The sequence below is a fragment of the Dendropsophus ebraccatus genome, chromosome 8 (assembly GCF_027789765.1).
Source record: "Dendropsophus ebraccatus isolate aDenEbr1 chromosome 8, aDenEbr1.pat, whole genome shotgun sequence".
In the NCBI taxonomy this organism is placed as follows: domain Eukaryota; kingdom Metazoa; phylum Chordata; class Amphibia; order Anura; family Hylidae; genus Dendropsophus; species Dendropsophus ebraccatus.
In genome coordinates, this window is record NC_091461.1 from 117,504,032 (window position 1) to 117,529,372 (window position 25,341).

The 25,341-nt window shown below is 43.6% G+C and overlaps 1 protein-coding gene across 1 annotated transcript; it reads right to left on the reverse strand.

Moving 5' to 3' along the window:
- Nucleotides 1-915: 915 nt before the first annotated feature.
- Nucleotides 916-25,023, reverse strand: MCOLN2 (mucolipin TRP cation channel 2). The gene is made up of 14 exons (XM_069981538.1): nt 24,700-25,023; nt 17,351-17,513; nt 16,176-16,349; nt 15,538-15,688; nt 13,943-14,033; nt 13,741-13,837; nt 11,601-11,700; nt 11,238-11,350; nt 10,000-10,149; nt 8,244-8,345; nt 7,435-7,557; nt 3,296-3,502; nt 2,370-2,500; nt 916-1,364 (listed from the first exon to the last, which is right to left on the reverse strand). The coding sequence occupies exons 1-14, from the start codon at nt 24,765-24,767 to the stop codon at nt 1,328-1,330; spliced, it is 1,707 nt and encodes a 568-aa protein (XP_069837639.1). The 5' UTR covers nt 24,768-25,023; the 3' UTR covers nt 916-1,327.
- Nucleotides 25,024-25,341: the final 318 nt, after the last annotated feature.

Genomic DNA, 25,341 nt, shown 5'->3' on the forward strand with positions numbered 1-25,341 from the left:
GTGGATTGAAAACACAGAAAGGATCTGTTCACACAATGGTGAAACTGAGTGGATGGCCGCCATTTAATGGCAAATATTTGCTGTTATTTTAAAACAACGGCTGTTATATTGAAATAATGGCCGTTATTTACTGTTATATGGCGGCCATCCACTCAATTTCAACATTGTGTGAACAGATCCTTTCTGTGTTTTTAATCCACTCCTGGTTTTGGTTGCAATATGAGGACCACGATACTGACTGAAATATACGTAGTGTGAACACAGCCTTACAGGCTATAAAATATGTACAAGTATCCTATTAAAGGAAAACTAAGAATGTAACCTGCCGATCTCTCCCTATTATGCACGGGGCACTGAGGATGAAGGTAAGTTTCTTGCAGTCACTCTTGGCCATGTTTCTGTGCTATTAGGAGTGTAAAGGGGTACTCCGGGTAAAATCTTTTTTTTTTTCAAACCAACTGGTTTCAGAAAGTTATATAGGTTTCTAATTTAAAAATCTTAAGTCTTCCCATACTTATAAGCTGCTGTATGTGCTGCAGGAAGTAGTATTTTATTTTTAGCCTGACACAGTACTCTCTGCTACCACCTCTGTCCATGTCAGGAACTGTCTAGAGCATCAGTAAAACCTCTCCTGCTCTAGACAGTTCCTGACATGGACAGAGGTGGCAGCAGAGAGTACTGTGTCACACTGGAAAGAATAAACCACTTCTTGCAGGACATTCAGCAGCTAATAAGTACTGGATGACTGGAGATTCACTGGAGAGACTCATCTTTCTGTCTTCTAATACCCTCCTCCCCAACAACAGTGCTAATAAGTTTTTTTTTTTGTTTTTGCAATTTAGACCCAATTATTGGAATATTCCGGTATAACATAACATTATGTAAAAAATAAATTACGTCAAGTCACCACAAGCCTTCAGTATAAAGCACTTTTATTCTCCTAGCACCCCACTTACATAAACACATTTATGAAAATAAACCACTTTTATAAATTATTCAGTGCATAAAAATAAAAGGTTTTCTCTGTAAATGGCGAGCCATCCAGTAGCCGGTGCAGGCGATGACGACGATGCAAGGAAACCGCAATCAATGCATTACCGGGGACGCAGCAGAATCCTTCAGCTTAGATGCAACCCGCATATAAAACAGTGACCGCCAACATCTGGGACCGCCGGCAATCCAAGAGCAGGAAAAACACCACGCTTATTCCGGGGAGTGTCCGCCATCCGTCACATGGGAAAGAGTTTGTGAAGTCTTATCAAGGCACAGGACGTGCTCGAGAAGTGTCCACCATATGTGATAATAAAGAAACACCCACGAGCTTGTGTCAGTTAATAAGGACAGAGTCTTCTTCTTGTTGTCTGCTGAAAAAAATAAAAAAATAAAAATAAAAATAATAATAATAATAATAAAAAAAATAAAAATAATAATAATAATAAAATAATAATAATAAATAATAATAAAATAATAATAAATAATAATAATAAATATATTATTTTATATATATATATATATATATATATATATATATTATACACACACATATATATACACACACACACACATAAGACCTAGTAGAGGTTTTGCTGAATTGCTAAATATAAGGCCTCCCCCAAAAGTAAGACCTAGCAAAGTTTTTGTTAGGAAGCATGGCGGCCAAACAGAACACCAGGGTATGCAGCCCATGTTGTCCCCTACCTTTAACGTTCATTGCAGAGCAGCTGCATGCAGAATATCAAGGCAGTCACCTGCTGCGAACCCTGATGTTCCCATCACCTGATGCAAACCCGATGTCCCCAACGTAAATCGCCAGATGTAAAACTGCACACAGTTTGCCGTAATCCCGTTGTCCCTGCTGTGCTGTAAGAGTGTTCTGTGGTGAGTTCCCCCTGGTGGCCAAAGCCGCTATACCGCACTCTGTCCTCGCTGTGCTGTATGTGTGTGAGTGTGATGAGCTCTTCCTGGTGGCGGGAAGATCGTTGGGAGATCGTTACAGTCTCCAGACTGTACAGTATACAATATATGTGTTTATTTTTCTTGTTCAACAATAAAAGTGAATTCTTCTTCATAGAAAAATAAGATATCCCCTAAAAATAAGACCTAGCACAACTATTAGGTCAGGGATGGGGATCCTTCGGCCCTCCAGCTGTTTCAAAACTACAACTCCCATCATGCCTGGACAGCCAAAGCTAAAGCAATAGCATGGCGGCTTCAGACAAGTTTTCACACGTGTACTCCATAGAAAATAAGTAGCTATATGGGTCTTCAGAAATGACTGACCCCTCACGTTAGACAGCAGCAGATCACAGGAAATCTCTGACATCTCACCTTAGACAGCAGCAGATCACAGGAAATCTCTGACATCTCACCTTAGACAGCAGCAGATCACAGGAAATCTCTTTGTCGGTCTTTTTTCACAGTTCTGCATTTCAAACTGGACATCGCTCCCATTTAAAAATTCATGAAGATCTGTTATTGGGAAACCATTTTTCTGGTAGTTCTATGTACAAAGCACAACACGAGTATAGTAAAATAAAATTAATTTTTTTCACTTATAAACAGTAGGGGGGGGGTCAAGTGTTAACAGAAAATTACTTCTATATAAATTAGCAATTCAGATTCTATTAAAAAAATCTCCAGTACTTATCAGCTGCTGAATGTCCTACAGCAAGTGGTGTATTCTTTCCAGTCTGACACAGTGCTCTCTGCTGCCACCTCTGTCCATGTCAGGAACTGTCCAGAGCAGGAGAGGTTTTCTATGGGGATTTGCTGCTGCTCTGGACAGTTCCTGACATGGACAGAGGTGGCAGCAGAGAGCGCTGTGTCAGACTGGAGAGAATACACCACTTCCTGCAGGACATATAACAGCTTTCTTTTTTTTTTTCTTTTTTTTTTAATAAAAGTAATTTACATATCTGTATAACTTTCTGACACCAGTTCATTAAAAAAAAAAATTTCCTCCTTCAATTAAAAATGACTGGGAGAAATGAGGTAAACGAGATACCTATCTATCTATAATAACCCAGGACACCTTCAGAGGTCTTGCGTCATCCAAGCCTTCATGGATCACAGCTGCTTCGGCAGCATAAGGCAGACATACATGATATTAGGCGGATGGTTTTAATATTATGGCTGATAAGTGTATTTATATTTATAACTTGCAGTACCGGTTTTTGCCACTGTCATCACTAATGGAAACTTATGCAACAGCGCCCCCAGCTGTAATCAAGTTTAGATGTAAAACTTTTTCTCCGGAAAAGATCTCGGTGTACGTTTGACCTCATCATGAACTCACCTTAATGGTTTCATAGGAGTCTGTGATAAGTGCAATAAACAGGCTGAGAATCATGTAGATGAACAGACTCATGAAGGAATATAGGTAGAGTCTGCTGAACAGCCACACCAGGGTGCTCTTCTGCTGGATTTGTGCAAAGGTGGCGAACATGTCATCTCCATTGACCAGAGAGAAGAGACATTCGGCCACGGTGTTCAGATCCTCAAACTGTAACAAGAAAGTCATGGTTAGTCGGCGCTCATGGGTAGAATGGAGTCCACAAAATCTGGAGATAATTCACCAACAGGTAAGAAGGTCATAAAAATATCTTCCTATTCCAGTGTCCCTGCTGTGTGTGTATATGTAGGTAGGTCGGCACTGATGTGGTGTATTGCAGGGTGCTTACTGAATTATGGCCACAAGATGGCACTGTTTCTTTCACACTGAGCACAGACTCAAGGATACTAAATGGGTTAAATGTCTATGTGACACTTACAAGTGTGTGAGAGGAAGTTTGCCAGCCGCCTCCAGGGCCTATCACAGGTCTGCTAGAGTTTTCCCTCCAGATTTGTACCAAGGTACCTCAGGCTGCTTTCCATCAATAGGAAACAAGTCCCAGTCCTTACTTATAAGTCTGGTGGAGAGAGCCATGTGCCCAGATGAGGTCCAGTTTAGTTCCTGATTAATTCCAGAGTAGACCAGCACAAAGCAAAGTATTCTGAGGGTGTCCTTTCCAGGGCCTGGCCCTGCGGCCAGAGTCTGAAGTAACTAACTAGCTATAACTCTAAGGGTGCCATCACACCTACCGGATCCACAGCGGATCTCACTTCTGCGAATTCGGAGCGAGATCCACTGCGGATCCGGTACCATTCACCCTAACGATAGAACATACCTGCAGCGGGATTGACATCCCGCTGAGAGTATGAGCTTTAACCCCCTGATGGCCGCAGCCCCGCTGCATCCCCGCTTCCTGCAGCTCCACCGCTGCCCCCATCAGCCCCGGCGCCTGCATCCCTGATCGCCGCCCGCATCCCCCATCATCCTTGCAGCCATCACGCATTCCCGATCGCCGCCCCCATCCCCCATCATCCCTGCAGCCATCACGCATCCCAGATCATCCCCGCAGCCCGCCCGCATCATCCCAGCAGCTGCGCCGAGGAGCAGGTAATGTATGCTCTCGCCGGCGGGCTGCGGGGATGATGCGGGGGGGCTGCGGGCGGCGATCGGGGATGCGTGCCGGCTGCGGGGATGATCGGGAATGCGGACGGGCTGCAGAGATGATGGGGGATGCGGGCGTTGATCGAGGATGCGTGCGGGCGGCGATTGGGGATGCAGGCGCCGGGGCTGATGGGGGCAGCGGTGGAGCTGCAGGAGGCGGGGATGCGGCGGAGCTGCGGGCATTAGGGGGTTAAAGCTCATACTCACAGCGGGATGTCAATCCCGCTGCGGGTATGTGCTATCATTAGGGTGAATGGTACCGGATCCGCAGTGGATCTCGCTCCAAATTCGCAGAAGTGAGATCCGCTGTGGATCCGGTAGGTGTGAAGGCACCCTAAAGGGGAACTACCACATGGGAGGGGATTCCACTTGTACACGTAAGGGGGAATATCGCTCTTCGGTCTGTCTCAAGTCTTTTAGATCTGAACAAGAACTTATCCTCAGCAGTTGGGGAAGTGCAACTAGTCTAGGTGCCCCGCTGTCTCCTGCTCAGTTTCTTCAGCAACCGATAAAGCACTCGGTAAACGTGCCGGTACATCGCTGAGCAGACGTCAATACAGCAATGACAGGGACAGTCTGCTGGCTGTCGCCCTGTGTAATAGACAGGAGCAGACCACCGCTATCTTCTATGGGCCACCAGAATGCTCTAAGGATCCTGTGGGCATCCCCTCCCGCTGCTCCCCGAGCCCTTTCCCCCCAACTTCCTGTTTAATGTCTTGGGGTGTAATAGCAGCGACAGTGAGAGGGGAAGCGAGCGCTGACCTGACAGCTTTCTCCTCAATATCGGGCTGGTAATACGGCCCTTAGTAATATTTTTGAAGTGATTGGTTCCCTTTAACGGGCGTGCATTGATATCCATTATCTGCATTCAAAAAGACTTTCCCCAGGTCCACCCCTCCCTCTTCTTTCTCATTCACTGCTCACTATCAGGAAATCGTGACTCTTTTACATGAGCCCTGTGTAACCTATAGAGAGGAGGAGGGAGATTAGTCGCCAGCAGAGAGCAGAGAATAAAGGATTACTCAGTGGGAGCTGTGTGAAAGCCAGTATTCGGAGGTCAGAGAGGTCAGTGCTGACTTCAGAGGAGATAGTCCAGTGATGTAGCTGTAAATTAACTCTTTATTGTCCTGTTTTGGTGCCTCATCTCCCTCAACCCCTCCCCTCTCCATAAGAGAAGACAGGAGGGAGAGCTTCAAACTGCTTTTTCATGATAAAAATGCATTTTTTGGCTAATAAACCCGAATACAAAATTTCTTAAAATCGCCTATATTATTGATTTCTGCAAAAAAAAAAATTTAAACGCTCTGTGGCGCTCTAATTGGCAGAGCGAGGAACCATTCGCTCCCCGTTCTGCCCAACACTATTGTGGCCACAGACAGTATTATGCCTCCAGCCACAAGAGGCCGCTCTCTCCCCCAGCTCCCCTGATGTCACTCTTGTGTTCACAATGTCTTAATAGTTCTCTTTTGGGCAATAATCTTTTAATTCAGAGGTTTATTACTAGGGTGACGTGGACGGTATTAGGGCAACCTAAAGCCGCCTCACTCCCACCTTATATATTTTTCCTGTTCGCAGAGACCGCTACAGACTTGCCTCTTACTACTACACCTAAAGGTTGGAGACGCCATTCCCTGGGTGGTTCCTTAACAGAAATAATAAGCAATTATAATCCGGCCTAATGTCCCTAAAGAGTCGGCTCTTAGCGATAATCTATGCGCCAAATTGCTGGAGGAAATGTAGATCTATATCCTGACACTAAACCTCTCAGATCCGTATCCTGACATTTAGACACTCCGCGTGCGGATAGACATCTCATTACGGCTAATGGACACGAGATGCCGTTCTCTACATTATTTACCGCTGTACGGGGAATTGATGTTACGTTAATTCTCGAGGTTCTGCTCTTGGTGGCCAGATTAACCCCTTGTCAAACAAGCATTCTCTTCTTCACTGGGCCTATTACACAGGGCAATAATCTCCATGTATAGGGTCCTGAGATGGAGGGTTGTCTTACTGAGAGATGCCTGGCCTAGCGAGAAGGCCGACCCTTTGGGTGACCTGTGACAGAGACAACAACCCCATGGAAGCCAATATGGTGGACAGTAGCGATGTTGGTAATTCAAGACAAATGTTAGATAAGGAATGGGTCAATTATGATCTGCTGACATATTTTTTATATATAAATATATTATTTATTTATTTTTTTTATTGTTTCCCCTGAAAATAACACAGTGTCTTATATTATTGTTTGCTCCCAAAGATGCCCTAGGTCTTATTTTCAGGGGATTTCTTATTTTCCCATGAAGAAGAATTCACGTCATATGCACAGCAGGGACAAAGCCACCAGGGGGGGCTCACCACAGCACACTTGTACAGCACAGTAGGGACAGCATACAGTGTAGCGGCTTCCGGCCACCAGGGGGGGCTCACCACAGCACACTCATACAGCACAGCAGGGACAGCGTATGGTATGGCGGCGGGTGACGGGATAACGGCAGACTGTGTAGCTGTACATCTGGCGGTAAGGGACAATGGGGATGGCGGCAGGTGACGGCATTGCCTGCACATTCAAAACGGATGGCTGCGGAAGGGAATGTCTGCATGCAGCTGCTCTGCAATGGATGGAGAAGGTAGGGGGCAACGACAGTGGGCTTAATGGAATCCCAGCTGCATGACCTAATGTTCTGTTTGGCGGGCATGCATCCAAACAACAACGTTGCAAGGTATTGCTTTCAGAGGCGGCCTTATATTTAGCAATTCAGCAAAACCTCTACTAGGTCTTATTTTCAGGGAAACAGGATATAGATATATATATCAGCTTTTATCATTTACTATTGGCCTGAGGATGCTTATGCTCCACCAGCATCAACTACTGCCCCCAATGGATAAGTAAATGGATGCACATTGAGCTCTTAAAGCTATATCCGACAATACTCATGTACCTTTTCATGGTAAGGTCCAAGCACTATCCAACCACAGAAGGTATAGCCAAGGTAAATCATTCCTGCACAGCAGCAAAATCTTAAGACTTTGGGGAGTGATGCTTGCATGGTCAATATCAGCACCTAGAAGAAAGAAGCATCCCCTTATATACATAGGATACTATCGGCTCCAGGTTTAATTCCAAAAAGGTCCAAGTAGACGAGTAGTGGGAGATGAGTAGTTTGCTTAAAGGGGTATTCTGCTCAAACACAACTTTTGATATGTTAATACCCATGGTGGGACTAACAATTCCTTCCATACTTGTTATTATCTATTCAGTCTCCTTCCCCCAGTTCTCAGCTGCTGCTTTCTGCAGAAGACACAAAAATCTGTGTGTGAGTTTTTCTCTCTGTCTCCCCCTCCTCCCCCCTTCCTTCTGAGATGGCTGATGTGAACAAGTCCCTGGCAGGCTTTATCTGCAACATTGTAGCTTCTTTGTTATGCTGGGAGGAATAATCACAGTGAGTTCAACTTTACTTCAGTTTAACCCTCGCAGCATTAAAAAGAAGCTAAAGAATGTTGCAGATAAAGCCTGCCAGGGACTTGTTTACAGTAGCTGTCTAAGAAGGGAGGGGGAGGAGACAGAAAGAAAAGCTCACACACAGAGTTTTGTGTTTTCAGCAGAAAGCAGCAGCTGAGAACTGGGGGAAGGAGACTATATATTAAAAGTTATGTTTGAGTGTAATACCCCTTTAGGGCCCAGGCTTTTAGAGAGGTTTATATCAGTCACATACATTTAGATAAAGACATATAAAGCTTTTACACTCACATTATACTTTTGGAAGTAGCCTAAGTATCGAATAACGCCGACCCAAACCAGTAAGGTGGATGTGCCGAGGAGAAGACTGCACACGTCATACGAGGTCAGGTTCTACGGTCATAAGAAGAGGATAACATGTAGTATTAGTGCAACTACTGACATTCCCAGCAATGTGGGGGTAATGGGGGTTACATAAGGCAATGTCATTACTCCCTCAGGACACAACCTATTTGGGGATTCTTTAGGCTAAGGCTGGGGTCACACTGCATTTTTGCAATCCATTTTTTTGCATTTGCTTGTATCCGTTCGATTGAAAAAAACTGCTTGCAAAGACGCAGTGTGAACCCAACCTTGTACATCACCATCTTTTTTTTTTGCAGGTTATTTTAAGAAACTTTGTAATTGGGTTTATTAGGCGAAAAATGCATTTTTATCATAAAGCAGCAGTTTGAAGCTCTCCCCCCCCCCCCCCCCCATCTTCATGGTTATCTATGGAGAGGGGAGGGGTGGAGGGAGATGAGGCACCAAAACAGGACAACAAAGAGTTACTTTACAACTACATCACCAGGTTATCTCCTCTGAGGTCAGTACTGACCTCTCTGGCCTCTAATTAGCGTCTTTCACACAGCTCCCACTGTGTAATCCTTTGTTCTCTGCTCTCTGCTGGTGACTAATCTCCCCCCTCCCCCTGCCCTCTCCATAGAACAGACAGGGCCCGACTGATGTAAACAACAATTTCCTGATAATGAGCAGTGAAGGAGAGAGAAGAGGGAGGGGGGGGGGGGGAGTCTTTTTACATGCAGATAATGGAATATTTGCCTAATAAACCCAATTACAAAGTTTCTTAAAATCGCCTGTACTATAGATTTCTGCAAAAATTGTTATTAATGCACCAATTCAAATTACACCTTCTCCTTTATTCCCTTAAATAGGAAATAAAGTAGTTTTTAAATTAATTCTTTAGTTTTCGTTCCGCTGTGTTCACACAGCATTTTAGCCGTCGTTTACGTACAGTATAAGTTTTATGGGGGAAAAAAAAAGGATGAAGATACAGATACAATCATGTGCAATCCATTTGGATCCGTTTTTCCTAGACTTTCATTATTAAAAAAAAAAAAAAAAAAAAACACAGCATGAATATAAAGGATGCTTTTTTTTTTCGTACAAAATGGTGGTTGACCATTTTTTTTGCGTAGGTTAAAATTAACCCTTTAAAAATGGATATGTTAAACGGACTACAAAAATACAGGGTTAACCCAGCCGTAGTGAATAACTGGCTTCCTTATAGATATGCAAAGATGCCAGATCTGGAGGTCTTCATTAGGCTTCAATTTATTATGACAACCATGGACGGCCTGGCCCCAGTAGAGTATTAGAGAAACCTAATATAAGGTGCCTAAGGTCTAGCAGAAGATGACTCCATTTGGAGCTGAGATTTAAAGCAGTCACCCTATGTGCTATTAAAGGGGAACTATCAGCAGTGCTCTCTGCTGCCACCTCTGTCCATGTCAGGAACTGTCCAGAGCAGGAGAGGTTTTCTATGGGGATTTGCTGCTGCTCTGGACAGTTCCTGACATGGACAGAAGTGGCAGCAGAGATCACTGTATCAGACTGGAAAGAATACACCACTTCCTGCAGGACATACAGCAGCTGATAAGTACTGGAGAAGTAAATTACAAATCTATATAACATTCTGAAACCAGCTTATTTGAAAGAAAAATATTTTCGCTGGAGTGCCCCTTTAATATTAGTTATAACAGCGTACCTTGGCTTTTATCTCCATCTTCATCACAGACCCGATGATGGTCATTAAATCGCTGATGATGACCATAATGTACCAGCCATTAATAAATTCCCAGCGATCGGACGAGCACACGCGGCGATTGTATTTACTCAAGAAAAACTGCACAAACCTCTGCAAAAGATAGGAAAACTTTAGAGCAGGGTACATGATGCCCACATGGGATTTTGGGGATGGGTAACACTTTACTATTGCCCAACATATTTCATGTTTTGCATATGAAAAAGTAAAAATTTGGGTGGAAATTTTACCCAAATTTCTCTTTTGAACCAAGTTTAGATGTATACAAGGCAAGCTAAAAAGTACAGTACAGTATATTGTATGATGGATACCTGCGACATAAACACAATGGAGGAGATTTATCAAACATGGTGTACAGTGATACTGGCTCAGTTGCCCCTAGCAACCAATCAGATTCCACCTTTCATTTTCCAAAGAGTCTGTGAGGAATGAAAGGTGGAATGTGATTGGTTGCTAGGGGCAACTGAGCCAGTTTCACTTTACACCATGTTTGATAAATCTCCCCCAATGTGAACGAAACCTGGCGCCTTGGCTCTCCATAGGGAGGATCAATGGCCTCACTGATACATAAGACGTAACCAGTATTATACATGGCATGGGTTCCCTTTGCATTGGGGCCCAGGGAGATTAAAGGGGTATTCCCCTCAGGTAAAATACATGCGGAATCATCCCTCCTTATGGAGATTAACAATTCCTTCTATTCTTGTTATTATCTATTCAGTCTCCTTCCCCCAGTTTTGAGCTGCTGCTTTCTGCTGAAGACATAGAAAACTGTGTGAGCTTTTCTCTCCATCTCCCCCTTTGCCCCTTCTGTAAACTAGTCCCAAGTTGCTGATGACCTTACAGTGATTACCCCTCCCAGCATTACAGAGTGTAGAGACAGCCGGCCAGGAAGCTGTTTACATGAGACGTCTCAAAAGGGGGGGGGGGGGAGAGACGGAGAAAACAGCTCAGACACAGGTTTCTGTGTCTTCAGCAGAAAGCAGCAGGTCAGAACTGGGGGAAGGAGACTGAATAGATAATAACAAGTACGGAACAAACTGTTAGTCTCCGGGAAGGGGGGGGGGATTATTTAACAGGTATTTTACCTGGCCAGAATACCCCTTTAGGTTATTCCTCTGTATTTGATACCTACTGACGTCAGCTCATCTGCCCCTGCCCAGCACACTGCACACACTTACCCTCTGCAGCCTTACAGCCAGAATGATGGATCGAGTACAGAGAATGAGAGAGGTCAGACACGTCAGGATGACAAACCCATCAAATACCAGGATGTAATGAGTGTTCTTCTGGACTGCAAAGAGAACAAAAACTGCTTAATACCCATCTTTAGTGCAACGCAAGGAGAATCTGATCTTTATTCTATGGATCGATAAAATTACAGCAACACTTTACTACTTTTTCTCAATAAGCAAATAAGTTGGTTTATGTTTATGTCTGTTTTATGGTTTTATTAATTCATATAAAGGTACATAATGTATAGCACACAAAAAAAACTGTGTGTGAGGGTGCAGTTCACACCCTGGAGGATTAGTCAGACTTACTGGAGCCAGATATGTGCCAGTCCTTACAGTCTTGAATAGTAGCGTCACTATCAAAGAAAATCTTGATTTTGCCGCTATGGGCCTGGTTATTAAAGGTTATCTGAAAATATTAGGAAACAGACAATTAATCCAAATCTAAAAACTGTATATACTTTGTCATTAACATTTAGATATATCTATCTCATAGAGACATTGTAGGCTGTCAGCAGAAAAAGACCACTGGGTCCATCTAAACATAGAAACATAGAAGATTGTCGGCACAAAAAGACCCCTGAATCCATCTAGTCGGCCCTTTTATTATTTTCCTCCTTATTATCTTAGGACAGATATCTGATACACCAGGCAGGTTACATTCTGTTATTCTAGATTTACCTACCACATCTGCTGGAAGTTTGTTCCAAGCATCTACTACTCTTTCAGTAAAGTAATATTTTCTCACATTGCTTCTGATCTGATTGAGTTCTAAAAACACTTCCCTCTTGACCCTTATTTAGTCCTGTAACATATATAGAGGTTTTCATCATGTCCCCCCTTTCCCTTCTTCCTCCTGTAACATATATAGAGGTTTCCATCATGTCCCCCCTTTCCCTTCTTCCTCCTGTAGCATATATAAAGGTTTCCATCATGTCCCCCCTTTCCCTTCTTCCTGTAACATATATAAAGGTTTCCATCATGTCCCCCCTTTCCCTTCTTCCTGTAACATATATAAAGGTTTCCATCATGTCCTACCTTTCCCTTCTTCCTCCTGTAACATATATAAAGGTTTCCATCATGTCCCCCCTTTCCCTTCTTCCTCCTGTAACATATATAAAGGTTTCCATCATATCCCCCCTTTCCCTTCTTCCTCCTGTAACATATATAGAGGTTTCCATCATGTCCCCCCTTTCCCTTCTTCCTCCTGTAACATATATAAAGGTTTCCATCATGTCCCCCCCCCCTTTCCCTTCTTCCTCCTGTAACATATATAAAGGTTTCCATCATGTCCTACCTTTCCCTTCTTCCTCCTGTAACATATATAAAGGTTTCCATCATGTCCCCCCTTTCCCTTCTTCCTCCTGTAACATATATAAAGGTTTCCATCATATCCCCCCTTTCCCTTCTTCCTCCTGTAACATATATAGAGGTTTCCATCATGTCCCCCCTTTCCCTTCTTCCTCCTGTAACATATATAAAGGTTTCCATCATGTCCCCCCTTTCCCTTCTTCCTCCTGTAACATATATAAAGGTTTCCATCATATCCCCCCTTTCCCTTCTTCCTCCTGTAACATATATAAAGGTTTCCATCATATCCCCCCTTTCCCGTCAGCACGGACAACTTCCCGGAACATGTGAATGCAGCCTTAGTCGATGCTTTGTTTTACTGGAAATCAGTCCCTTGCCCTTTTCCTTCGGGGGTGACTATCCTGACTGTAAAGATCCTCGGCATAGGGTGTCTCTCTTGTGGTCCCAGTTACCCAAGTCTTGAGTTTAGCACTGCATCTTAGCTATTTAGCTGCTCCTAGCAAAGAAAAGAGGTGTAGTCCCTGTTCAGAGCACCAACCTACACCAGGCCCGTGTAGTCACTGTGTAACAGGAGAGAGAAGAAGTGTACAGTGTCTGCTCAATAAAACAATACACACAGCATAACCTTTTACATAGATGGCAGCTGTGCACAGGGGGAAGTGAGACACCTAGTGGCTGCAGCAAAGAATGCAGCTAAAATCACGGCGTGAACAAACCAATTTTACCTAGAAACACCCGTAGTGGGACACTACAATACGATTCCCTACCGCCAAGTTGCACTGGTTCTAAAGCGGTATACAACATGTCAGTCAGTGTTAGTGCAGGTACTAAAGCTGGGGGCCCTCTGGAGGATCCTCCGGTCCTCTGGTGGGCCAGTCCGACACTGAGTCAAACAGTAAGTAAATCCAGAAGAGGGTGATACACATCTATGGCAGTATAGTTCAGATGAAAAAGGCTTCAGTTCCCATCTCTGCCAGTAGAGGGCAGCAAATCTCACAGTACAGCATAGATATGATATTAATGACAGGAGGCAAACTGCGGACATCATTTAGAAATCTGCACTAAACATTCTGCTGCGTCTGAACAGGAGAAGACAAGATCATATTAACCCTTTGTGTATAACAGAGTCAGTATTTGCCTTATTGTGGAACATGTAGCAGTCGGGCAGCTCTCGGACTCGGATGGTTTGCAGATCAATTCCTTTCAGCCTAAAGGAGATTTCAACTTTAATAAGCCTGAAATAATAATAAAAAAACATAAAAGCAATAAATATAATAGAGTGTACAGCACCGAGCACAATAATCACAGAGAGAAGGAACTCGACAGACCGGTGTGGTTACCTGTAAAACTCCAGATTGAAGAAAGAGGAATTTATGATGGAGTCACGAGGTAGATCGCCGGCTAATAGCTCCTGCTCCATGTGTAAACACTCTAAGGAGAAGACAAGAGATCTTCAGTGCGAGGAGCTCAACGGCCAAACCACGGGCAGATACGTGTGCACACATACAGGACATCCCTACTGCAAATACAGGGGGTCCATATGGAAGAAAGCGTCCCCCATCAACCAGATCACTGATCCTCAATCTGTGGCTCAACAGCTGATGCAAAACTACAACTCCCAGCATGCCCCGACAGCCACAGCTGTAGAGCCACAGGTTGCTTAAGGGTTTGCAAAGATAGACACATTATAGGCCCACAGATAACCCATCTGAAAGGCGCAATGATGCAAAAAAAATATTTTTTTTTAAATTAACATGAATTGGGATCTTAAGGGGTAGTGCGGCGCTCAGAAATTATTCACAGAATAACACACATTACAAAGTTATACAACTTTGTAATGTATGTTATGTCTGTGAATTGCCCCGTTCCCCGTGTCAACTGCGATTGGCTGAGCACAGTTATGCTCAGCCAATCGCGGCTGAGCATCGGATGACGCTGCAGAGGACGGCCGGCATTCGGAACAGTCGGATCTCTTCGCAGTTCGCCCGAAGAAGACGTCACTCGCTGAAGATCGGGTGTCGGCACGTGACACTTTGTAATGTGTGTTAGTCTGTGAATAATTCTTTACCGCCACACTACCCCTTTAAGCAGTTTTGCAATACTTTTTTTTTTTTTTTAGCTTTCTATATTCAAATTATTGTTATACATATGGCCACTAGGTGTCTCCCTTCCTGTAAAACTACAGTCCATGTTCCCTCCATGACGATATTTGGTCTTATTATTGATCAAAAAAAAGGAGACCAAACACAGGAAGTCCCAAGTCCTTTGCACACTCCCAGAAACGGCGTGGTATTGATTGACAGCCATTCCTGGGTGCACACGGAGCAGGACCAGTCTTTACAGCGTGTGTGTACAGCTGCTGCAGGTCCTCATTCAGAAAATCCTGGGGGTGCTTGCAGCGTATGGTCAGCTCTCCTGTCACACAACACCTAAACCTCTGTAACCACACAGTGACATTATACTGACTGAATTGTTATATAACAAAGAGTATTGTCTCCTGGTAAGCTGCAGAGCTGATGATAATAGAATTAGCAGAAGTTAATAATATAATTAGCCTCAGTTAATTGCCCCCAGCTGATATACAATCTGCTTGGACAGGGGTCTCTTCTTGTGTGAGCGCACAGAGGACGGGGACTTCCTGAGATTGGTCTCTTTTTTTTTTTTTTACAGAGAAAAGACCAAATATCAGCACAGAGGGAGCATGGAGCACAGTTTGGCCGTATGTATAACATACAGAAAACATAGAAAAAAAATAAAAATAAAGTGAGTATATTGCAAACCTGCAATCACAACCCCTGTCGATCTTTCTTATACAATAACTATAGTGTAGTTATCAGCAGCGATGTCTCCAGGCCTGACGTTAGGTGCCATTGTTGCCGACCGGGGACGTCTACTTATCTCTATTCATTGCTAGCACTAATTCTATGTAAAATACCTGTTTCCACTGTAGGGTCTATATAGAAGGTATCGTTGGATGGATGTATTGACCCCCTATGGTAATGCTGTTTACAGACTTTCAGACCTTTTCTTTTTTCATCATTCTCGTAGCTGACCGTACCCAGCGAGAGGTTGCTGATGTGGCGGTACTGCGGAAACAGCCGGAGAGGATAATAAGTATAACTAATATAAGTAGCGAACAAATGTTAAAGAGACCCTGTCAGTAGGTTTATGCCGTCCTATCTCGGGGTAGCATACAGTAGTATGTATCACTTACATTGTCCTGTGCAGCTGATCCCGGGATCTCCTCCTGAATAACATGGACAATAAGTAGTCCTCTCCATTATGTGCATGACCTCAGTAGTCCTGAATATTCATGAGAAGCAGAAAACTCTGCCCACCAGCTGCTGATTGGCAGTTTTCTACCCATGCTGTGTATAGGCAGTCAGCTGTCAATCAGCAGCTGGAGGGTGGGGGAGGGGTGTGGCAAGAATCCTATTCTCCTGCATATTAGGAGAACGGCCAAACAGGATGATGGAAGTAATACACCGATAAATTCTTAAAAAAAAAAAAAAAAAAGGAAGTAATACACCGATACATTGAATAGCAGATCAGCCTTACAATACACAGGTTTACCTGGTCAATCACATAGAAAACGCTATCGTAAAGGTCTTTCTGCGTGTAAACAGTGCGGCTGTAGTCGTCCTCGTCGATGCCAGTATAACCCTTAAGAAATAGGTGCTTGAAAGCCATCGTATTTTCTTCCTTGAAGGACACAACGAGTTGATTGCTCAACCCGAAGAGGATCAGCTGAAAGAGTGAATGGAAATGTATTATGCTCAGAAGGATGCACAGAATATTACAGGCCTTAAAGGGGTATTCCACCCAAGAGCTAAGAAAAATGCTCCCACAGCTGGTCTTACTCAACAAGTACCCCTGAATATTTTCAGCCATCTCCCATCTTTCTAGCTGCCGCCATTCCTGACAAATCTTTCTAAAAGCGGATCTATATTCAAGATGGCGCCAGCCAGGAAACTACATTTTCCAGCATGCATTGCACCTTAGAGCCAACTGCCAAGTATCCACTTCATCTTGTAGTATCTGTCTATCACTGGCTCAATCTGCTGCTTTACATTGTAAACTATCTATCTATATCTATCTACATAGATAGACTAGAAAGAGAAATATGAAACAACTGTGTTTTCTTTCACCTATACTGCTCAGAAGGCTCTCACTTTGTACTGATTGGTGTGGTTTCCGTGGTGGGTGAGGTTAGAGATGAGGTGTTAAAGCTTGCCAGGAGAGAGTGGAGCAGAAAGTGAGAATTTTCTGCAGCTTCAGGGTGTGCTGCAGATAAACAGACCAATTCATATAATTGAAACCTATTACAAATAAGCATAGCTTATAGGTGGGGATTGAACAAGGTTAAATCTTTCGTAATTGGAGTATCCCTTTAAATCTAACTGGTATATAGGGGGGGGGGGGGGTCTTCTCACCTATGGTGTCAAAACTCCCTGTCAGGGTATATAGATAGAGAGTGGTGCCCTTTAAAGGGGTTATCCAGCGCTACAAAAACACGGCCACTTTCCCCCTACTGTTGTCTCCAGTTTGGGTGGGGTTTTGAAACTCAGTTCCATTGAAGTAAATGGAGCTTAATTGCAAACTGCACCTGAACTGGAGACAACAGTAGGGGGAAAAGTGGCCATGTTTTTGTAGCATAACCCCTTTAAAATGAAATTCAGGAAGCAAAAAGTTGCTCGGATACAACCACACTGACTGTAAGATGGGACAGGATGGATAGAGGCCTGTACCTGTGTGGTCACCATGACAATCTTCAGGACCTGGAGGACAAGTTTCCATGGAATCTGCCGTCGTGCTCTGTACTTGTCACAGGGACTCATAAAGTAGAACTTCACATCTTCCCGCAGTTTTACACCTTCTCTCTCTACATCTAACTGTTCCACAGATGGTCCTCTACTCAACACAAGAGAAGGGAATATTGTTAAACGGCTTGGACCATCCAGAGATGTATAGGGTCTTGTCTCTAGACACGGTCTGGTGTATAAAATGCAGGTAATATTAGATGACACCATCAAACCCTTCACCATTCCAACCCTCCAGAGAAATTCACACACACTCATACTCACCTGCTCCTACTCCCTTGCTGCCAAGCTCCTCCTCCTGGTCTTTACTTGGCAAACCAACAACTGCTGCTCAGCCAACCACTGACTGAGGCGGGACACAGATACAGCCAGCCATTGGCTAAATAGGAAGGACCTGCTGAGATGTCTGGTCTCAGAAGCAACAACAATCGATATCACTGGAGGTCTGATGATCACAACCCTGCCAATCGGCTGACTGAAGAGCTTATCTTTAGTAGTATCTGGATTACAGATCAGCCCCAATCACTTCACTAAGACTGAACTACAGTATTAGGAACAGTGACCACTACAAGTACAACACTGCCTGGTACATCATGGAGAAGACATGCGGGTTTGGAAATTGGAGGCCTCCCTGATCAGCCCACCAGTGATATTTAGTGTTGACCTATGAACCATTTTAGACAATCAGGAGTATTGTGAAGGACGATGAGCAGCAGAAAGTATGGACAAAACCTTTAATTTATATCAAAATAGGCAAGCAAACAAATCACCCAGCCCACCCCCAATGTATTGTATAAGTACGAGAAATTACCCGAATGTAGTCACCAGCCAAACCCACCCATTGCATAAAGTGTAAGGGCCCTATTACACCAAAAGATGTCTCGGTCTTATCTTTATGACCTGTTTTCTGTTTATAGTCGGTTCCTGGCTTTGGCTGAAAAAAATCAGATAATCTGTCAGACATCTTTTAGTGTAATAGGGCCCTAAGGGGCGATTATTATGCAAATTTAAACAATAATCGTTCTGTGTAATTGCGGGCAACGATCGAAAAATCGTTCGTATTTTGTTGATCGTTGAATTAGATCTGAACCTAAAATTATCGTTAACCGTTAGCTAATCGTTCGCTGTAATTCCATGTTCGTTTGCTCAAGCTCCGTATTTTTTCACTAATCGTGTAATTGCACATTGTTTTTCTGGGATCAGAAGGAATAAACCATCATAGTAACGATCTCAACTAACGATTATCGTTCTGTGTAATACGGTGAACGATTTCAGGTTAACGATAAACAATCTGGTTTGCAATCGTTAATCGTTACTAGTAATAGTATCTTAAGGGTGTCTCCACTGACAGATGTTGTAGGTGAAGATCGGGGTCGGACATGATAGAAAATCACTGCCTGACCCCTTTGTTGTCAGAGTCGAGTGGGACTTAGGGTGGTATTACACAAAGCGATTTTTAACGACAAACAATCTCGTTTGCGATCGTTTATCGTTAGTCGTTAACCTGAAATCATTCACCATATTACACAGAATGATAGTCGTTAGATACGATCGTTATTTCGACCGTTTATTCCTTCTGATCTCAGCAAAACAATGGGCAATGTGCTATTAAACTGAACGATTAGTGAAAAAATGCAGAACTTGAGCGAATGAAAGTGGAATTACAGCGAACGATTAACGATAATTTTAGGTTCAGATCTAAATCAAACGATTTTTCGATCATTGCCTGCAATTACACAGAACGATCATTTAAATTCGAACGATATAACGATTTTTCGCACGATAATCATCCTGTGTAATAGGGCCCTTACTCCTTCCCTCCCTAAAGAGAACACAGGATCAGTCAGCCATGTCAATTCTTCATGTGTACGAGGAGGGAATGATTGTTTGGGCAACAGTTCTTGGTGTATGGCCACCTTAAAGGTGAACCAGAGCTGTCATACAGCATATATCTAGTTTACAAAGTAAGAAGACAGGATTGGCTTTATACTGTACTGTGTGTGACCTTTGGTACCTTGACTAGGACAACCAGACAGCTTTCCCTTACAGCCTTCTGTATAACAGGTGACAGTAGGTCACGGTGCGGCACAGGCCACAAGCTCCAGCATCACTGTATTGTAATCACACTTTATTGCTGCCATAAACTTCAGAATGTTTTCCATTAAATTTAAATACATCGACTGGACGTGGAAAAAAGTCATCCTGAAATATCATTCACTTAACTATATATATATATATATATATATATATATATATATATATATATATATATATATTATATATATACATTCGGTTTAGAGTGAAACTAGAGTTTAGTGAACCTCGAACCAGAGCGAGCGGCAATTGAACACCAGTGGCTGAAGACATTGGATGTAGCCCTAAGGAGTCCTGGAAAACCTGGATACAACCAAAGACCTACGGCTAACCATGTTTTCCAGGACTCCTTAGTTCTGCATCCAACTTCTTCAGCCACCGGTAATCAAATGCTTGAACGATCAGACTCCACCATGCTCCGGTTGCGCTCATCTCTAGTGACATGGTTTCTCATTGGTATGTTCCATTCCTAGTTTTGGCTTAAAAATAAAATGATGCAAAATATGGACTATAAATGGACTGAAGGTGCAGCCATAGTTCCCTTTTTGGATCCATAAGTTTGATGTATTGTAAAGGGGGACAAGGGGGGGGGGGCGTAGTGAGCGTGATAAATTACATTTTGCAGAACACCTTATGTCAAAAGATTAGAAACCCAACCATTTCCCTGGAAAACCCCAACAAAAATAACCTGAGGATGAGGATGTTTTTAAAGTGTCCCCACCGTTATAACGTTCAAGCTCTACATCAGCAGGGGATGGGATATAAAGCAAGTTTGCAATTCACATTATTATTATTATTATTATTTTTTATCATGCTATAAAACAAACCTATACTTACCTGTAGGCATGAGCGAATTTACAGTAGGAACAAATCAAAGCGCTTTGTTAGGATCAACCAGCCAGTTTGAAGTCTGTGACGCTCCTCCTTGGGTGAAGGGAAAAGCTGGATGCAGTCCTGGGAACTGGGAAAGATTACCCAGCTTTTCCCGGCCCCCGAGGAGCAGCACTGACTTTAAAGTCCACAGCCTGACAAGCTGCCAGCCTATCCTAACGAAATGCTTCACTTCATTGTTACTGTAAATTCATCCCTACTTTCATCCCTACTTACTGTATCCAGGACCAGTCTCCTGAAGGCTGCTATATAACAGCTATACTTACTGTATCCAGGTCCAGTCTCCTGAAGGCTGCTATATAACAGCTATACTTACTATATCCAGGTCCAGTCTCCTGAAGGCAGCTATATAACAGCTATACTTACTGTATCCAGGTCCAGTCTCCTGAGGGCTGCTATATATCAGCTATACTTGCCGTATCCAGGTCCAGTCTCCTGAAGACAGGTATATAACAGTTATACTTACTGTATCCGGGTCCAGTCTCCTGAAGACAGGTATATAACAGTTATACTTACTGTATCCAGGTCCAGTCTCCTGAAGGCAGCTATACTTACTGTATCCAGGTCCAGTCTTCTGAAGACAGCTATATAACAGCTATACTTACTGTATCCAGGTCCAGTCTCCTGAAGGCAGCTATATAACAGCTATACTTACTGTATCCAGGTCCAGTCTCCTGAAGACAGCTATATAACAGCTATACTTACTGTATCCAGGTCCAGTCTCCTGAAGGCAGCTATATAACAGCTATACTTACTGTATCCAGGTCCAGTCTCCTGAAGACAGCTATATAACAGCTATACCTACTGTATCCAGGTCCAGTCTCCAGAAGGCTGCTATATAACAGCTATACTTACTGTATCCAGGTCCAGTCTCCTGAAGGCAGCTATATAACAGCTATACTTACTGTATCCAGGTCCAGTCTCCTGAAGGCAGCTATATAACAGCTATACTTACTGTATCCAGGTCCAGTCTCCTGAAGACAGCTATATAACAGCTATACTTACTGTATCCAGGTCCAGTCTCCTGAAGGCAGCTATATAACAGCTATACTTACTGTATCCAGGTATGTAAATTGCAAACTTGCTTTATCATCTGCTGATTTAGGTTTTCACAACCATTATAACAACAGGAACACTTTAAATTAAAGCTTTTTTTGATGCAAAAGTGACACTAAATAAATGATAGCGTGCACCACTTTCCATTATCACTTTTCCATTTTACTTTTACAAAAACTTCAGCAATATAAAGTAAATAGTAAACAAAATGGAACACAACATGGAGAGAAAGGATCTGCTGCACATCACACCTATGGCTGACACTAATGCCACTCGGCTATATTTAATAACCAACGCCAGGATGTTGGTATATAATTTGATCAAACCATATTGCCCCATGTACCACGTGCCGGTCTCCTGGTTCACATGGTTCCCTACACTAACTCCACACTGTGTCGGTCAGCGACTGCCAATCCCGCAAAGTGTGCACAAACAGGGAAGGGAGGCCATGGAATGTCACAGGACCAAACCCAAAGTGCCCCCCCAAACCCAGCAGGTACCACCGGCGGAGAAAGCTGCCGCCAAACAACACAAGTGTGAATATGGTCTTGTACTCACCATCACTGCTGCAGACAGAATGGGAAAGATAGGAGGTACTCGACATGTGAGCACTGGTGTATCAAGCTAATTTGGGTCATGTGGGTCTTACAAAGAGGAGTGCTAGCAGCTCCTTTCTCTCCATGTCGTATAGTAAAGAGAATGGACAGACGGCATGTGGCTGGCCGGTAAGGCTAGGTTCACACTGCGTTTTTGCAATCCGTTTTTTTGCAAAAAACGGATGAAAAGAACGGATGCATTTGTGTACATCCATTTTTACATTGCCTTCCATTGTAAAAAAAAAAACAGATCAAAACGGATGTTTTTTTTAACGGACACAAAAGTAGTGTCAGCTACGTTTTTGTGTCTGTCAAAAAAAAAACCATTTTGAGCCTTTTTATTTTTTTTTTTTACAATGGCAGTCGATTGAAAAAATGGATCAAAACACACAAATGCATCAGTTTTTTTTTTCCATCCATTTAAAAAAAGAAAAAAAAAAAAAAAAGGATGAAAAAAACTGATTGCAAAAACGCATTGTGAACCCAGCCTAAGAAGTCTCTTTCTCCTGGTTCCCTGGCCCGACCCTGCCCTGGTATTAGTTGGATTATAACCGGCTGGGAAGTTCCCCGCAACGTTCTTGCATAACAGTTCATAACCTTGTGGACATTAACAGACTTCAGTGAGTGATTCACAGCGATGTGCAGGGCCGAGGGGGGGGGGAGGGAATTATCAGAACACATAAGGGAAGTGTGATGGGTGCAATTTATATAACACTGAAACCTGCTATACCAAGGCACTGTAAAGCCTCCAAAACAATACAAATTGCAAAAAGGGGCATTCCTATCTCAACTAATATAATTATACCTGTGGGATTCATCTAGTTAAATATTTCTGGAAATCACTTCCATTTACCTAACTTGTCTCCTTCTTCTGATATGCTGCTCTTTCCTTCCTATTGTTGACAGCTCCTTGACAAGGTTACAGACCACCACTCTGCTCTAAAAGCAGTGGTCATGCTGGTATACATATATAGCTATAATGTAGACATATAGGGGGACATTTACAAAAGTCCCGCCCAAGGCATACACCAGGGAGAAAGCGCAGATTCACCCCTTTTTGCCTGTGGTATCACCAGCTCTCCCAATGGCCAGGCAGGAGGTAGGAGGTGTGATGTGGTGTCCCACCACGGGTGTTCCTTATATGGCACCTGTCGCAAAGTTATCCCTCCAGTGGTGATGAAGGTAGCAGTCTTTGGTTTCACCACTAGGTGTCATTGTTCCTTTTAAACTTTGTTATATGTTGCACAGCTGTAGCTACTAAAGGGTTACTGTTTATGTACCACCTGGTCTGTGCTGACCAATAGGAGATTGGTCTTAGGACCAATAGGATCTTCTCTTACCTATCCCTGCTCTCCACACATACACACACAGCCCTTGGAAAAGTAGTTAGTTCGCCCCTTGGGGACAGTCTAGTTTAGTTGTGCTAGTAGAGTGAAGACACATGTATTGGGAACCTAGAGATCTTCACTTCTAAGAGTATCACTATATACACCATGCGGTGTTAGACCCCAAAAGTCAGATATCGCCCAAGCCCACGTCGTGAGCCTCTCGAAACAGTGCAGGGCGGTATCCTAGGTCACAAGAACTGACTCGGATCAACTGTAACAAAGGTCTAAGTATCTCACAGCGCAGGTGACACCAGAAAATTTCAGACACTTAGCTAATCTCAGGTAACCAAGACTGGGGCTTGTGTCACCCTGATAGGACGGGTATCCCGACACTGCAGGGCAGGAGGTGGTTAGATGAAACACAGGCACAAGTATTCTTCTCTTCTCTCAAGTATTTCTCTCTCAAGTTCCGTCAGATCACACTACTACCCTTGGTTGGAGCTCTGATGACAAACCCCTCTCCTTTCTTCTTCACAGTGCAACACTAAGCTACACCAGGGTCATCTTCCCACTCTGGACCACTGTGACAAGAGCCCAAGGGACTCATCACAACCCGGCAGGTCACCGACCATTGGGGAACAGTACAGCCAGCCACTACAAAGAGCAGGTATACCACCACACAGACGTGCTGAACTAGCACTGGCGTCACAACAGAACTATCACTGGCTGAGCTGTACCACAACCAACAGCATAACCATAATGAGTTTGCAGCGGATTTAAGGCTACACAGCAAATCTGCTGCTTTCTTGTCCCCATTAGAGGCTATGTTCACACAGTGTACTCTTTAAGAAAAGAACGGCCATTCTTGTCTTAAAATAGTGAACTGTATTGGAACTCAAGGGAACAGCTGCTGTTTGGTACGACTGCAGACATAATTGACACATCAATTTCTGGCCGTTATTCACACAATGTATGGCCGTTTTGAAGTCCGTACAGTGCATAGAGTTCTATGGTGATTTGGACTGCCGGAACACCTAAATGTGCCCGCAATCCAAATAAAATCAAATGATGTTCCTGCAGCCGAAATGGCAGTATCGGCCGCAGGAACATGTCAAACAACGGCCGCTGTTTTTACTAAATGTCAATATAGCCCAAGGGTGTATTCACACGTCCAGGATCTGCAGCAGATATCAATGCAACTAAATGATTGAACACAGCATCAGATCTGAGCATATATAACCTGGCCAGGGTGGAGGACCCCTGCCCTGCCAGACCCCTGCACACCATCTCACATAAACCAACTCATACTTACATGTCTAATATTTCATCGTCTTCCGGTTCCGGACCAGACCAGAGGTTTGTTATGGGAAAATCAAACATCCCTTTAACTCTAATGTAATTTTCACAAGTTAAGGGTCCTGAGGTCTAGACATGGTGGGTGAGCCCTGTATCCTGGATCATCTTTGGACAGAAGAAGGAGAGGGACGTGAATCTCGGAGGTTACAGGGCTGGAATCCTCTCCGTTCTATTCTGTGCAAAGGTGACGGTGAGTCAGGTGTGCACCGTACACGCACCCGAATATTCTGCACAGGCGTCTACAAGGAAGCAAAGACAACTCCTGTTTGTCTTCCGCAGCTGTTTGCTACGTCTTGTTTGCCTTGTGCACTTAATATAAAACTGCAGGAATTCTTGTCAGGCCAATACTTTCTGTCTTTTTGTCCTGGCGTTGCACAAACCCTGACATCTCCGGTGGTAATGATTAATCCTAGATAGGGATAAGGCAACAGAGCTCTAAACTTACTTCTCTTTCCTTAAAGGGGTTATCCAGGGTATGAAAAAGCCCAGCTACTTTCTTGCAAAAACAGCGCCACCCCTGTCCTCAGGTTGTGTGCGGCATTATAACTTAGCTTCATTCACTTCAATGGAACTGAGCTGCAAAACCTACACCCAAACT

Coding starts and splice junctions, on each gene's coding strand:
- MCOLN2 (XM_069981538.1), bottom strand. CDS start 24,767: ATGTTTGATTTTCCCATAACAAACCTCTGGTCTGGTCCGGAACCGGAA. Junction 11,351..11,600: donor CTGGCACATATCTGGCTCCA/GTAAGTCTGACT, acceptor TTCTCTTTGCAG/TCCAGAAGAACACTCATTAC. Junction 1,365..2,369: donor GTGATCTGCTGCTGTCTAAG/GTGAGATGTCAG, acceptor TATTTTTTTCAG/CAGACAACAAGAAGAAGACT.